The sequence below is a fragment of the Accipiter gentilis genome, chromosome 24 (assembly GCF_929443795.1).
Source record: "Accipiter gentilis chromosome 24, bAccGen1.1, whole genome shotgun sequence".
Taxonomy (NCBI): Eukaryota; Metazoa; Chordata; class Aves; order Accipitriformes; family Accipitridae; genus Astur; species Astur gentilis.
Genome location: NC_064903.1, coordinates 14,765,542 through 14,781,549, shown reverse-complemented (window position 1 = coordinate 14,781,549; position 16,008 = coordinate 14,765,542). Strand labels below are relative to the sequence as shown.

The 16,008-nt window shown below is 46.3% G+C and overlaps 1 protein-coding gene across 6 annotated transcripts in view; it reads right to left on the bottom strand.

Moving 5' to 3' along the window:
• SLC6A14 (solute carrier family 6 member 14) overlaps positions 1 to 11,245 on the bottom strand; it is a 60,603-nt gene extending 49,358 nt beyond the window's left edge. For 4 of the 6 annotated variants that reach the window (XM_049827524.1, XM_049827523.1, XM_049827525.1 and 1 more), the window contains exons 1-10: positions 11,193 to 11,245; positions 10,304 to 10,472; positions 8,382 to 8,513; positions 6,633 to 6,794; positions 5,181 to 5,316; positions 4,287 to 4,419; positions 2,252 to 2,392; positions 957 to 1,185; positions 747 to 872; positions 537 to 655 (exon numbers count right to left, since the gene is read on the bottom strand). In XM_049827524.1, coding sequence (XP_049683481.1) covers positions 537 to 655; positions 747 to 872; positions 957 to 1,185; positions 2,252 to 2,392; positions 4,287 to 4,419; positions 5,181 to 5,316; positions 6,633 to 6,794; positions 8,382 to 8,513; positions 10,304 to 10,472; positions 11,193 to 11,240 — 1,395 coding nt within the window. In that variant the 5' untranslated portion in view covers positions 11,241 to 11,245. The remainder of the gene's footprint in view (positions 1 to 536; positions 656 to 746; positions 873 to 956; positions 1,186 to 2,251; positions 2,393 to 4,286; positions 4,420 to 5,180; positions 5,317 to 6,632; positions 6,795 to 8,381; positions 8,514 to 10,303; positions 10,473 to 11,192) is intronic. The other 2 variants (XM_049827526.1, XM_049827522.1) reach the window with 2 other exon arrangements.
• Between the last annotated feature and the right edge of the window lie 4,763 nt (positions 11,246 to 16,008).

Sequence of the window (16,008 nt, the reverse complement as noted above, 5' to 3'; positions counted from 1 at the left end):
ACAGTATACTTAAAAATCCTTTTATGTATGTGTATATATGTATGTGTACACACACACACACACACAGGAGAAGTAATCATACAATCTACAGATGCTTGTGAGCTAATAGGTTCTTCTGATGCGAATAGGCCGTTTCTCAAATCCTGTCCTGTTTGGCAGTCAGTTCTGAACAAAAAGATCCCATTGGCATCGATTAGCAGTACCCACAGCACTGCAGACAGGCTGTATGCGTATGCTTGAGATTACACAAAGAATCTCCTGAACCGAGGAATAATAAATCAGGCTGATGGTTCACAGGCTCTGTACAGGCCTTCCGTTTAAAAGCACATCCCAGTTCAATAATCACAGAAAACCTTGGGTTCTTCAAAGCTTCCCTCTGGGAGTTTCTTATTTGCACGTCCAGGCACACTGGCAGAATTCAAGATTCTCTCAGATCGATCCATGCAAACAGGAACAGTTGGAAAGGATATTTTGACTTGCGTTTATCGCTTGCAGCATAACTAAAGCCACAGCCAAAAAAGAATTGAATGTCTTACCTGAGTAACACAGATAAGACCGAGAAAGAAGAGCAATATGCACACGCCCAGGGTTATAGGGATTCTTAACTTTTTCATCACTTTGGGATATATATCTTGTATGGTGGTTGTAAGTGTTTCTGCAAAGGAAGAAGCGTGGGTTTTGAGCAGCACAAATAAGAAAGGCAATGTTCATTGGAAAGGCCATGGGTTACTTAAAACCCCACTCACCTATGGTGGCAAACTGAGAGTCAAGGCCCAAGAGCAGGAGCATGAAGAAAAACAAGAAGGACCAGAGAGGAGAAACCGGTAACCTGGAGAGAGCTTCTGGGTAGGCTACAAATGCCAGATCAAAACCTGGGAAGCAATGGAAGGAAGGAGGTTATTGTCATGCCTTGGTCAAAGCAAGTCCCAATACTGACAGCGTGACGATCAGCTTACCTGAGTCCACAACCTCCGAGACGGGTCTCTCGGACACAAATGCCATATGTCCCAAGATGGAGAATATTGCAAACCCAGCAAATACGCTGGTGACGCAGTTGGTTACACAAACTAAAATAGCATCCGAGTAGCAGTTGTTGTGGAACTTATTGTACGATGACAAAGCAACAAGCCCGCCCCATGCCACGGACAGGGAGTAGAATATCTGGGTGGCTGCATCTTTCCAAACCTACCAGCGAGAAGAACATGGGCATTATTGTATTAACGTACAGTACGTATCAGAAACGTTTAAATCGGCCCTCCTGTGGAGGCTCCGGGGTTTTTCTACATTTAACCTAAATATTTAATACTATTTCATTTAAGTTTTAGACTAGGTGGGATATAGCACGCTGGTGACCTTGCAGTCTCAAGCACAAACAATACCTTCTATGATCTCTGAAGGCCACATCCTGAGTATGTTGCCAAATACTCTAAATGTTACTGGGCTAACCCTGAAGAAGAGCTTCCATTCATTCACATGTGTGGGTTCTTGAGATATGAATCTTGTCACAGTGCCAATGAATAAGGAAAACCAGGGCAGGGTTGGAGGAGTGAGAACTTCCATGTGCTCTCCCACTTGTGCTCCTCACACCGTGACCCACACAAACCACTTCTGCCTCTGCTGCAGCCCCTTAGCTGGCGCCAAAAGCTTACATAAGCCACCAAAAAGACATATTGCACTCAATGTCCGCTTTTGGTAAAACTGAACTAATGTTGGCATAAGCCAGAACAAAAAAATCCAGGCTTCCATTGTGAAAGGTGCCCTTCCCGGTCCACCTAACTTTCCAAGCTAATTTCCTGGGCAAGGCACAGCCTGAATTTCAAACTCAGCGGTCCCTTCAACCTTCTGATAAAGTCCCTTGAAATTATCAGTAACCAAAGCAAGTGGGAGTGATGCAATGAGAGCAACGCTTGATCCAAGAGCAAGACCTTTCTGAGCAGGCCTTGCTAGCATGAAACTCCAGCATGTCTGCAAGAGCTGCTCAGAGGCAATACCACAGTTGTCATCACTGTCTGCTTTGGCAGGGACGGGGCAGAGGGTGGCTGTTTTTTTAGGTTGAGAGTATCTAGAATAGGGGCTTGGACTTCCGATAGAGCTGGGGGTTGCTGAAAAAAACAGAACACAGCTGCAGATACAAAATGCAGGGCAGGACATGAAGAAGCACCTGACTGAATAAAAAAAGTTGCTCTCTAAGTGACAAGCCCACAGAACCATAGAAGTGTGTCACGCTTCCGGGGATGACACTACCTCTCACCTCTGCCTCCATCAGCTTGGTGATGTTGGACTGTCTCCCAATGTAGTATTCGATGCCATCCAGAGCACCTTCCAGGGTGGCACCTCGCACCAGCAAGATGAGCAGGATGACGTATGGGAAGAGCGCAGTGAAATAGACGACCTGCAGAAAGAGGGGCAGGGTCACGCATTAGAAGCAAGGGGATGCACAGGCCTTGGTGCAGTAGGAATGACCAGGTTTTAGGCTAAGGTACAAATGAAAAACAGGTGACCAGGGAAGTGAACACAGGTCAAGAACTAAACCATCAGGCTTAGCCAGTTCTGGAGCTGCATTCCAGCAGAAGCAGAGGACCCAAGCCACATATCCACTTTTTAGATAGCACTTGACCAGTTTCGGAAATGTGTTTTCTGACATGATTTACTACTGTAGCAAGGCCTGGACTCAACTACCCCAGAGGTCTCTTGCTAGGCAATGCTTCTATCAAATGCAAACTGAAAGCCAGTCAAAATTAGATGATCAGGATGGAATTATTTCCTGCTGAAACTTAATTAAAAAAAAACCAAAAAACACAAAACAACACAAAAAACCCCACCCCAAACCGAAAAACAACACAAACAAACAAACAAAAAATACATGCTGGAAGCTTTCTTTACCAGGAACAAGGACTTTTAGGTTCTCTCAGACACAGATCTTTTTTGTTATTTGTCCACCCAATTTCTAGGACGATGGGATCCAGGCTAGAAGCAGGGCTAAGCAGTGCTATTATCATGCAGGCTATATTCAACAATACTCTTGTCCCTCGAGTCTTAGTTTCAGTGTTACGCAGACAGATAATTGACCTGGTACTGCTGGTTACACCAAGCCATAGCATTGCACCATCGTATGGCAAGTCTGCCATTTCTGAAGACCTCCTTCATATTTGCCCAGAATAGTCAATTCTGTCCGCTATTCATCTTTGCCTTGTTCCCGTCTAGCTAGATTCTTCTGAGTCTTACCTTAGTCCTCAAAGAGGCTTACCTTCATGCCAGAAGAGAAGCAACAACAGGAAGAGCCAATTGCCAGGAACCCAAAGAATGCGAGTTTAAGAGGAGCCATGCGGCAGAACAACTGTGGCTGGGAAAGCACAGATACTCCACCCTGAAGCGCTGAGACGGAAGGCTGAAAGCTCCAAATAAGAAGGAGAATAGGAGGAGACATCAGATTGAGGAAAGGAAGACAGGCAGCAAGGAACCATGGAAAGGCACAATGACAGAAGGAATCAAAAGGAGAAAAAAAAAAAACCCAAAAACCAGTGCAGGAAGGGTGAGAGAAAGAATGAAGGCAACAAAGGCTGAAGAAGTGACCGATGGAGATGCAACATGGGGTAAGTAAGAAGTATGGGGAGGAAGGAACTAAACCAGGAAAAGGGCCTCAGGCAGGGAAGAAAGGAATTCATCCTGCCTGAAGTCTGGAGAAGAGCCAGCCTAGCCCAAGGAAAACTCCAGGCAGCCATGCTCCAGCACATGGAAATGGGAGCTCAGCAGAGTCAGAGCCTGAAAACAAGCACCTATGGACCTGCTCCCTAAAAGCAGCTTGAAATCTTGAGTACAAACAACATTTCACAATCTGTCAGGAACCTGCACATGCACATTTGTTCGCTGGACTTGACCTGTATTGTCCAAACATTTCAACTAGTCTGGAGGTGCAAATAATTACCGGGTGTTCCCAGGGTGTGTGCACGCATGTGCAGTCACATGCACATATCCATCATAACAGGCCAGGTGACTGCCAAAACTCAGCTGGAATCACCTGCATGACAGCAAGATCCTCAAATACATGGCAGCCCTGGTGGAGCTAAAAGACCCATGTGTTAAGTAATTGCTGTGTAATCAGCACCTTACTCATATTTTATGTAACAGTCACGAAAGCCAAAGAGCAGAGAAAAGGTCTAATGCCAAGCCCAGTAGAGGGTAGTGGGTTACAACTGCATACTGCCTTGTGCTAATCTTCCCTGAGTCCAACTGACATTGGAAGAGCAGGATCAGGCCAAAAGACTGCTACTTGCTCTTCCTCTTACCTTTCCAGAAGATTTTATTCCTTTAAACAATGCAGCTCCAACTATCATCCAGGACAGGAGGAGGCAGAGAGCCAGATACCACACGATGTTACCAGTCTCGTCCAACCCACTCGAGCGCTGAAGAGCCACTTTACTGAAAACACAAAATGCTGCAATGAGAAGAGGGTGACAGCAGCACACAACCCTCCCCTTCAGCTGCTTCTTGAAGGAAAGAAGTGTGCTGGTTTCTGTAGATATTGCAAGACCCTGCAGCAGCTTTCATGAGCGTGCAGTTAGAACTGCATGACTGGCATTGAAAAATTTAATATTTAACTGCATTTTTCCCCTCTTTTTAGAGTCTACCAGCCCTCAGCTCTCCATACATCTTCCATCAGGCCTACCTCAGCTTTTTCATGTTAACATGAAATTCTGATGGCAAGAAAAGAGCCCACAAGAAGAATCAGTTCCCAGGAACCCAAGGAACATGAGGCAAATTGAAACCATGTAGCTAAAGAAATTGCAATTTTGCAACAGGCCCAGATTCAGAATAAAGTGAATAGATTTTGCACAGTAACTCCTGAAAAAAGTGTATACTATACATAAAGATGCTAAGTAGCCCCTATCACGACTCCAGAGATGAGGGCTTCTTTAAGCTGTAGTATTTTTCAGTTTGCTACAGGTTGACTCATTTGTTTCTCTCTCTCTCTCCTTTTTTTTTTTTTTTTTTTTTTTTTTTTTTTTAAGGGCCCATACTCATCAGTTAAATTTTAAGTCCCCTCTGCACAGATTTGCATGCCCACCTCCCTTGGCTAGATTGGTTCTGGACAGCAAGAGAAGACAAAAATAAAAGATGCATTCAAATCCACAATGCATAATAAATGCATTTTTAGCAATTTCTTTAAAATATTTACTTACTTCCAGTATTGCTCACTGGGAAATTGCACTGTTTTGTAGTTCATGGTGCCATTTATACACGTGAGATTGTTGCTTGTGATGAACGAGTAGTTTGCGTGAATGATTTCTCCATCTAAGGTTGCATTGCAGTCGCTTACTGAAAGCAAGCAAGAAAAAGGGATTGTTAACACAGTGATGACTGTATAAAAATCAGACTATTATAGCAAATGTTTTCTAAAGTGTTACAGCTTCAGTTTGCCTACTAACAATATTTATAAACAAGCCTGATCTATCACTTGCAGCTGTGACTTTGTTACTTTGACTGTAAATCAAAACACCAAGAATGTGGTGTGCTCGGCTCCACCTTTCACTTACTGTCCAGAATACTTGCAAAATTCAGAACTGAGGATAGTTAAGATTGTAGCCTTGGTTACTCTATGAAACCCTTTGTCTCAAACCAAGGTTACACACAGATCATCCTCTAGCAACTTCATCTTATTATGGCAGAGGGCTTACTAGAACTCTTTGAACATTTCCCGGGGGTGGGGGTGGGGGGTGGCAGGGTGAGCACTGTTTGGGTTTTTTGGGCTGGGACTTTTTTTTTTGCCAGAATGCAAAGGACACTATATCAGCATTTTCTGAAAAAGTCTTGTTGAAACCTATTCCAGGACAGCTTCTTCAGTTCAGATTTGTATTCCTCCAGCACTTAGACATTTTGAGCTAAAATATTTTTGTTTAGCCCATAAGCAAGCATCCACATTTTTTTTTGTTAAATAAAGCATCTCAACTTCATTCTATGAAACCTACAAATCTTAGAAGAGATTTTCAGATACATGGTTAAGAGACTTACAATTACATTAACACTTGGCAACACGCTTCCAGCTACTAACTAGTAATTCCCTCACGAACTTCACCTTTTGCCTTAAACTGGTCTGATATGGAAACTGGTGAGATAACAAGTGTGTGACCATACATGTGCTGCCAAACATCAAGAACAATAGTTTGGAGATATGTTCTAAAAGATAATAAAGTGTGAAACCAGTGCCTCACTGGTGCTCAGGATTACCATAGCCACAGAGGAGGCAAGGGGCAATGAAAGAACCTCTGATAAAAGCTACAGCAATACTCTTGCTTCATGACAGGAAGGTATGTGCTTTGCCACGAAGCCTGATGAAATGGGAACGCAGTAGTTCTGAGGACTGTACATACTAGAAGAAACCCTAGGTTTTAAAGGAGAATAAAAAGGATGCAACAAGGAGGTTTCAGCCCAGCTCTCTGTAGATTTCCCAAGCACGCAGAGCTGCTGCCAGGGAAGCAGACAAGCATCACTCCTGTGTGTTCAGAGACAAAACACCAGGAAGGATTTTTCAAGCTGCGGGTAGCTGTCTTGCTCCTGTAATTTCTCCCAGAAAACAGTACAAAGTGCAATTATCCAAAACAATAATATTAAGACCTCTCTGTTAAGTACAGTACCTAGTCGTGTTTTGCTGCAGAACTCATCTGCCCAGGAAAAGCAGTCCGACCACGGCAGCACTTTTTGAAATGAGGCAAATAAGTAGTAGAGCGCGTAAGCAATGATAACATTGTAGTAGATCGCCACAAATGTTGAGATGATGACCATTGTGATGCCCACTCCTAGGAAAGAGAAAGACACAATGTCTTAACTACCCCAAACTTGGGTTGGAAAAAAAAAAAAAAAAAGAATGCCCTTCACTTGACTTCTAAAAGGCTACTTGGGAAGAAGTTGAGCTGGTTTTTTGTTTGGTTTTTTTTTTTTAAAATAAATTTTCACAGCAACCGAACAGGGAAAGACTAAGGCCATGAAACGAGGGAGGTGATCCAAACTGACCATCTCAAATATAGTTTTGACACAGAATTTGAATCAGGCCCACAGAAAAAAAATTGGACTAGTTGCCAAGTCCAAGTCTAAAGGAGAAATTCAATATTTTATTCTTTCCCAGTTCAGTGGGAAGCTTTGATTGCTTAGTAAAATAAAAGAAACTACACTAGGACTGACTAAGCCATTTTAAAGATCCCACTGTAATGAATGTTTTTGCTAATAAATGAGAAGCAACACAGAACAGTAAATCTGTGCCAATAATACTGTTCTCCTCCTTTGTTAAAATGAACATTGTTCTGCAAGTATGGGAAAGTCTGCCAAACTGTCCTAATCATCTTAGAGACTATATTTAAGTTTATATCTTCACAGACACATAAAAGATTTAATGTGTCTATAGACTTCTGCTTTAAAGTTAAATACACTGCTCTCCTGAAAGGTTGCTTGTGCTGCAGAACAGAGACTGGCAAAAAGAGTAAGCGTTCAGGCAAGCAGCCAGACTGTAATCCCTTTTGTTTCTGTAGAAGGTGGCAAGTAATGTTCTTATTGCATCAGAAAGAAAATTCCTTGTTCCTACATTAATTCCTCTGGTAGATAAAGAGGACAAACAAGACCAATTGCATAGTCCTTTACGCCCATGGCTACAAGACCTGGATGTATAGGAGTGAGTAAAGCACACGGTTAATTGTTTCCAAACACAGGAATCACCTATGAAATTCAGACCCTCACAGAGACAGGCAAACTATCGTTAGAGAATGCAACTATTTCTCTTATCACAAAAGGCATGTCACCTTACAAAGTTGGAGTCTAGCTTATTTTATCACACCAGCAAATGACTCACAAGGCAATGAGTTGTATGAATATGTGCACAACATTGCATGAATCAATCAGACCCACGTGCCTGTGCCAATGCTGGCAGCCAAATACAGAATTAGTTCATCCAACATGGAACTGCCTTGCAAGATATATAGGACATTAAAGTGTAAAGAAACAGCAATAAAGTTAATTTCTAGAAGTGATTTTCTTTCTGTTGCACACAGTGCAAGGTGTTTAACTGAGGTGTACCCTCAGAGAGCAAACAGGGTGATTTCCTTCTGCCTGGACAGCTGCAGTTAGGGTGGTGTGCTGTGTAACACCAGAACGATCATTGATAAAACCTCTCACAACTGACAACCTTTTTTGGGGAACTCTTTACTCCAGATCTGTTTATTAATTGAGTAATAAGGAATTTCTACTTGAGAACGTAATGCTGACCTCGTAAGCTTGGGAATACTCTCTACACAGAAACCGGCTTCTCAGAATTAGTAACTTTGTGAAGAAATCATTATTTCACATCTGCTTATTAGTAGCATAAAAAAGATCTAAGGAAACATAATAATACCAACCTTGAAACAACGGTAATATTCTCCAGACGGAAATTGGCCCTAGACTGGCAAACTGCCCAAGGGAACATTCCATGAAAAATAAGGGCAAGCCAGCTAAGGCCAACATCAGGGTGTATGGGATTAGAAAAGCACCTGAGGGGAGAGAGGGAAAGAAAACCCACAAACACACACACAGGGAAAACAATGAATCTTTCAGTATTCACCACAGTTCCATCGCATTTTATACTCCCCTTTTCCCCCCAGCCTCAAATATCCCACTGTGGGTTTTTTTTTGCTTTTTGTGGAATAGAGAGATTTGTTTCTAATTCCTGTTTTCTCTAAGGCTAAACAGTACCTGCGATGAAGAGACACAGATTACTAGGAGAACTGGTGATTTACATGGGATGGCTTCTCTTTTACAGAGTTCAAAGGATTTTACAAAAACTCTTAAAGACATACTGCTCTCACACAAGCAGGGACACAGCTCAGCTGTAGGCACCATCAGCTTTGCCTGCTTTCTATTTCATCTGCCAGCTTTTAGTTTAAAAAGGATCAGATCCATTCCTTCATGTACTTAGCTGTGATTTCCAACTGCCCTGTTAGAGTAGCTACTGGACGTCCAAGCATGAAAATTATTTTCTATGGTTGGCTGACTCCTGTGTCAAACAGCATCGCAGCGTGGCTCTTGTTGGAGGCCATTTTGAAGTGCACATTAACCTGATATCAAAGTGAGCCCTGTTCTGTGAAAGGGACTGGCACGTCTTTGGGTGTGCACAAAAGATATGGAAAGTGAGAGCACGGGTTTCCTAAGCGTGACCTGATATCCCCGCAGAAATCTGTCCTCTCCTCCCTCAGTGAACTTCAAGCAATCGAGGACCCAGTTGTGCAAGGAACTGCAAATACCTGCTGTAATTTAAGGAAGTAAATAGTCCCACAGAATTAACTGGATTACTCCTGTGTTTCGAAACAAGGATGTAACAGCTGTCTTTATCAATCATGGGCAAGGGGCACAGAGCAGGATACAAGCAGCAGCACAAATATGCTTCAAATGCAAAGCTTTCTGCTGCAGCACATAAGAAACGAAACATCTAGTTGAAGGGCTGATATCACGAGTTACTTTGTTTTCACAATTTTCTTCATTATTCATGAGTAATGCAAGCCAGCCAAGCTCACTCCGGTAAAACTCCTGTACCATGAATGCCACCTGGTGCGCATGCAGTGCAGTTGTATGGGCAGTGCTGCGTTTACAGTCCAGAATTTGACTTCCAACGACTGTTAGGCAGAGCAAGTAAGTACATACGAGCAAGTCCTCCGCAGTTACTTGGCGTTTACGCTCTCTTTAGTTACCAGTGGTTGCCTGGCAGGTAGACAGAACTCCGGAATAGCAGCTGGGGAAGCCAGTGGCCTCTGTTTGGCTTTGCCACTAGTTCATTGTGCAAGCTCGTAGAGGCTCTCTCTGCCTCGCACTTCCCAACTATCTGATGGGGATAATTACTGAGCTTGGGCAATTATTCCGGCCTAGCTTGTTTGCCTGGCAAAACAAAGGTTGAGAGGGGATTCAATTGCTCTCTATAAACATATCAGGGAGGTAAGCACTGGGGAGGGAGAACAGCTATTTAGCGAAGTAGAGGGTACTGGCACATTGACAAAAAGATGCATATTGCTCACAAGTAAAGCAGAAGAGCTCTGGAATTCTGAGGTGGAATTTTGCAATTAAAACTAAATACTATTTGCCTCTTCAGCTGGTACCCAAAAAGCACAAGGATGCCTCCTGCTCCTCTTCCCATTCCCATGAGCGGGCACTATCCCGGTTCCCAGGGTGATGCTCACATCCAGCTTTGACAAAATGAGCCTGACCTCAGGGCTGGCCCTCGGATCTGGCCCTCCTCTCTCTTGGGGACAGCAAGATGTGCCCACCCGATGTTGCCATTCAATACAGGTACCTCCGCCATTCTGGTAGGTGAGGTAGGGAAACCGCCAGACGTTGCCCAGGCCCACAGCGTAGCCCACCATGGAGAGCAGGTAGTCGCCCTTGCTTGACCAGTTGCCACGCTCCAAGTTCTCATCGCTGTCACTGGCATGGGCATCTTTTTCGTTTGACAAACTGAAGTCCTTGGAAGAGAAGAAGGAGGGAGGCTCAAGATTGCCCCATATAGGCGAGCGGGGCAGTCATATCCTCATTTCTCTGTCCAGAGCAGCACTTTGGTGTCGCTGGGCAGGGCAGCTAGACAGGGTGGGCAGAGCCGGGTGGGCTGTCAGTGCAGCTGATCCCTGCGACAGGACAGCACGGACCTGTGAGGGAGGTCCCACCAGAGAGCCCAAACAGCCTTCATGGCCAGTTTTGCCCTGCTCCTACCTTAGTCCCCTGTGCCGTCAGCTCCTGCGGGCTGCGCCTCCAGTGGACTCCCCTGCTCTGCCCCTGCACGTGCCCAGATGCCCACACCTGCTCAGACATTCACCCCAGCACACACCTGTATGCCCGCTTCAGACCTGCCCTGATGCCCCATACCTGCCCAGGTGCTCATCCCTCTTTGCCTACCCCAGCACCCCCGTATTCCCATACCTGTCCAGATCTCACCTGCCCAGTTAATTTCATACCTGGCCAGGTGCACCATACCTCACCTGCCCGCCGCGTCCATAGCTGCCCAGGTACCTGCACCCTACTTGCCCGAGTGCCCCTATGCCTGCCTGGGCACCTCCATAGCCTTCCCGCACAGATGCGCCCACACCTGCCCGTGTCCTCCCACACCTGCCCAGGCGCTTTCACCCCTGCCCAGGCGCCCCCTACCTGCCCGGGTGCCCCCGGCCGGCCACCCCCCGCGGCCGCCTCACCTTCTTCTTCCCGCAGGAGAGGAAGCCCGGCAGGCTGAGCATCCCCATAGCCGCCGCCGAGGCCGAGGCCGCTCCGCTCTGCCCGCGCCGGCCGGCGCCCGGCCCTTTATCGGAGCCGCCGCCTCCCGCCCGCCCCCCCGCCTCCCTGCCGGGAACCGCAGCCCCTGGGCTGCCCCACGGCCCCGGGCGGGGCCGCACCTCCCGCCCCCGGGGCACCCCCTGGCCGCCCGCCGACCCTCCTCCAGCCCCGCGCCCACTTCCTTGGGAACACCCTGCCCTGCCCGGCCGCCTGCCCACTTCCCCTCCTAAACACCCCCTGCCCTCCGCACGCCCTCCCCTCCTCACCTTCCCCCGACCCACTTCCCCTGCCGCGCACCGCCCGCCGCCTCTTCAGCCCCCCCCCCCCCCCCCCGGCGCCCCTGCCCGCCCGCCTCCTTGCCCCCCACCTTCCCCTTCCCTCCGCCGGTAGCTACCCACGCTCCCCCCCCCTTGCCTGCTGCCCACGGGGCCGCCGCGTCCCCGTCACGCACGGACCCCGCTACCTCCCCACAGCGGCGCGACCCGGCTCCCTCCCCTAGTTCACTCGCGGAGACCCCGCTCGCGGGTCCCTCCCCACCCGTACCTGCCTCTCGTTCCCTCTTAACCTGCTCCGTGCCGGAGTCCGGGCTCGGGCGACGCGCGAAAGCAAAGGGGACAGGGGGGTTAACCAGCATGGAAATTTCAGCCTCGAAATACACCTTCCACCTACCCGAGAGGCACAGAAAGGGCAGGTCATAAAAGCGAAGCCGTCGCCAGAGGAGGAATTCAACGAGCAACGACTCAACGACTTTTTCTGAAGCACTCCCCTGATTTACCCACCAAAGCCACCTTCCCCAGGCATCCCCTAAGGACACGCAGGAGGACGCTGGCCAAAGCACACTCCCCGTACAGGCACAAGGGGACACTGGTGGCTGGCTGCTTAATTGCGCTCCTCCGTTTCTAACTCCTCTTTTCCAGGGCTCTTCCAGATCCACACCGTGACAAACACACTTTCCGTCCTCAATTAGTGGGACTTCTTGTTGACTAAAGTGCTACTCATCATGGCTCGATGTAGTCACGACTAAGAGGTGTACCAGAAGTGAGAAGTGTGGGGGTGTCCCGGTTTCAGCTGGGATAGAGTTAATTTTCTTTCTAGTAGCTAGTTTAGTGTTACATTTTGGATTTAGTAGGAGAAGAATGTTGATAACACACTGATGTGTTCAGTTGTTGCTAAACAGTGTTTATACTCAGTCAAGGGGTTTTCAGCTTCTCATGCCCAGCCAGCGAGAAGGCTGGAGGGCCACAAGAAGCTGGGAGGGGACACAGCCAGGACAGCTGACCCAAACTGGCCAAAGAGGTATTCCATACCATGTGACGTTATGCCCAGTATATAAACTGGGGGGGGGAGTTGGCCAGGGGGACAGATCGCTGCTCGGGAACTACCTGAGCATCAGTCAGCAAGTGGTGAGCAATTGCGTTGTGCATCACTTGTTTTGTATATCCTAATTCGTTATTATTATTGTCATTAAACTGCCCCATTAAACTGTCTTTATCCCAACCTACAAGTTTTACTTTTTTCTTCAATTCTGTCCCCCATCCCACTGAAGGGGAGGGGGGGGGGGGGGAGCGGAGTGAACAAGTGGCTGTGTGGTGCTTAGCTGCCAGCTGGCAACATGGTTTAAACCATGACAGTGGGAAAGAGTGTGGCAGGTAGGAAGGTAAAACCAGATTGTATTTTATCACCCTGTGCAGCAGGTTCTCTAGGACAGTTCGGTTTTAGAAACTGGAGGGATGCCAGGATACTCTATCTGTGGAACCAAAAGCCAGTACAAGTGTAGCGTCCTGGCAGGACACAAGCTTTGGGGAGAATAAATAAATAAAAATTTGAGAAAATACTCCTTCAACAGGCTGCCTGGGAATTCTGGATTCAAGTGGCCAAGCCACAATGCCAAACACAAACCTTCAGGCTAGTTCTGTATGAAACAATACAAACCCCACCCCCACTGAGGACACACTGAGAAATCAGTCAATCTTCTAAAGCCTATTTGAACTGTACATAAACTAAATGAACCTTTTTGACAATCCCAATTTGAGTTATGAATTTGAAATAAAATGAGATAGCATCGTTTGGTGTTGGATTTTGGGTAACTTCAGTATCTGTGGGTCACCACCTAGCCAGGGGGAAACAAAAGTGTTCCTGTAAACAATGCTGGGCCTGACAAAAGCACCGAGTTCTCTTCCAAACTCATGATTCAGAATTGGGTATCAGCTTGTTTAGAAATGAAATGAGATGAAAAACAACCTGTTAGCCACAGCCTCTCCCTCCTTATTAGGATTAAGTGCATGTTGTAATGTTGCGGAGTCATTGGCTGGCATTCTCTCTGTGTAACTCAAGATGACTAAAAGTAAAACTATACTGGAGGTACCACTCCTGGGATGTGTTCTGTTTCTAACCATGTGAATGTTCATTTCTAATGCATTTTCTGTATTTAAAGAGGAAAAATAAAAATCACAGCACAGTCATAATTCCAGGTGTGATCAGTGGAGAGATGAGTATCATTAAGAGAATTACGCCTGAAGCAGGGCCTTTTTTTGCCTCCCTGTTAGCTATGCAGCTGAATAGCACAGCAGTTTGATTTGCATTCACTAGAGGTTGAGGCCATCAGGTTGAGCCCTGAAGGCTGGTTCCTCACAGCTAGCACAGCCACCCATAGGCCAAGCATCCTGGGAGCCAGTTACCGCTGGAATGTCTCAGCTAGAAAGACAGAGATAACAACCAGCAAACCAAAGCCAGCTTGGTTCTGCCACAGATGACATATCCCATCTCCTGACCAGCAGCATAACTGAGGTATCTAAGTAACCTCTTTTCTTTGGAAAGCACCCCTGGATTACTATGAACCCCACTTACTGAATGCTCTGTTAATCCAATGGGGGGGGGGGGGGGGAGGAGAAAAGGAAAAAAACCCACCCCAACCATTAATGATAACCTTAACATGCCAACTACACAGCAAACAATTTGAACATTTCCTAGGAGCAGTGAGATACCCATATTTTCCATTTGTTTGCACCAGTGCTATTATCAGATGTTGGGTATTGCCCTCAGCTAACTCAAACACAGCTATGGCGATGAAGTAGATGTGTTTAGTGTGCTTATTTAAGAACATGATGAGTAAATTCTGTTTCTTAATCTGTATTTTCTGCGATAGCAGCGGCAGTACTTACTAATGTCAGCACCTGGCACACAAATTCAAAACCAATTCAGCAGACAAAGCCAGGACTCCTTTACCTCTCCCATTCCCAATTGGATGAAGCTAAAGACCAGAAAACCCACTCTGCACATAGAAGCAACAGCTTTAGAATAGCACTAATCCTGGCATTAAAGTGGTAAAAGTGGTAAAAATCACTGGTGTGTCGACAAGGCAGGCAGTGCTTTCCAGGATAAAGTGATCCAGAAGAGGAGCAAGAGTGAACGCAAGAGATGCCTACAGCCTTGCCATCTCTAACAGGCACGAGTCCTCAAAAAAGAGTCATGAATCTCAAAACAAATTAAGTTTTCTCCCACCCAGAGAAGACCAAGCAGCACTGGCAGCTGCACGTGGAAGTGTGCACCTACCAGACATGAATCATGTAGTTCAAAATAACATCTGCCCTAGCTGACAGCCCAAAATAAACAAGAGCTCGAGTGCAGGAATAATTATTGGTGTTCTGCAAGGCTAACAGTCAAACCCACCAGCAGCACACAAGGATACTACGTGAAAAGCTGATGGAGCTGGGCCTGGCTACCTACGGATCGACACATTTTATCTGTGGAGATCCCTGCCACAGGAATCAAACTACACACATCTGCCATTCTGGTATGCCTGTGAGTGCAGCTAACTTGACACTTGCCCCATGGTACCCAGTGTGGTGTTATGAACCAGCTACTTACCTCTGAACAATAAGGCATATGCCAGTGTGCATTAGACAGCCATGACAAGGATGATAGCACCTCCCCACAAAGGCAAAGATGGCAGTGAGGGACACCATAGCTGTATTTGCTGGCTGACAGAAACAGTCCCCTCCTATTTTATTCCAGCATCAGCACAGCAGCTTCCCTACAGCTACAGGTGAACGTCAGGTAACCAAATGGCAGTAAACCAAGCAACCAGAAAGAAAAAACAAACAAACAAAGCACAACAAAGAAAAAAACACATGAAAACAAACCCCCAAAACCCCCAACCAACCAAACCCAAACCAAAAAAAACCCAAATCAAACAAAACCACTATACCTTGGCCTTCAGAATCTGAGGAAGATGACATAAACCATCTAACCATCCTCAACAGCACGTACTTACTCTCATCCAGAACTCCAGAGCCATGTTGCACTCTGTAGAGAGGATCAGAAAGTCAGAAGGAATTGCTATAAACTGACAGGTGAAGCAAGGCAGAAACTTAGGCTGTTGGCTCCTGCAGCAGCATGAATTATCCACTCCTCTACAGGTGAACAGAATCAAAACCTACAGTTCAAATTTAAATTAATGCTTTCTGCTTAAGAAAGCATCAGCCTTGATTTAAAGATGAAGTGATAATGAGCAAGCCAGTTTCCTTGGTCGTGAACTGAACTGCAGGTGATCTAGAGCAAACCTTTGCCACTAACTTAATAAATAAATAAATAAATAAAAAGTCATTGGTCAAACAACCCATGAAAGTAAGGCAGCATTCTCCATCTTGTGAGAAATGTATTATTTCACTCTGTGCCAGCTGTAAGCAAGGTGGAAGTGTATTTAGAAAGAAGGCATGGCAAGAAGCGGCCCTCCTG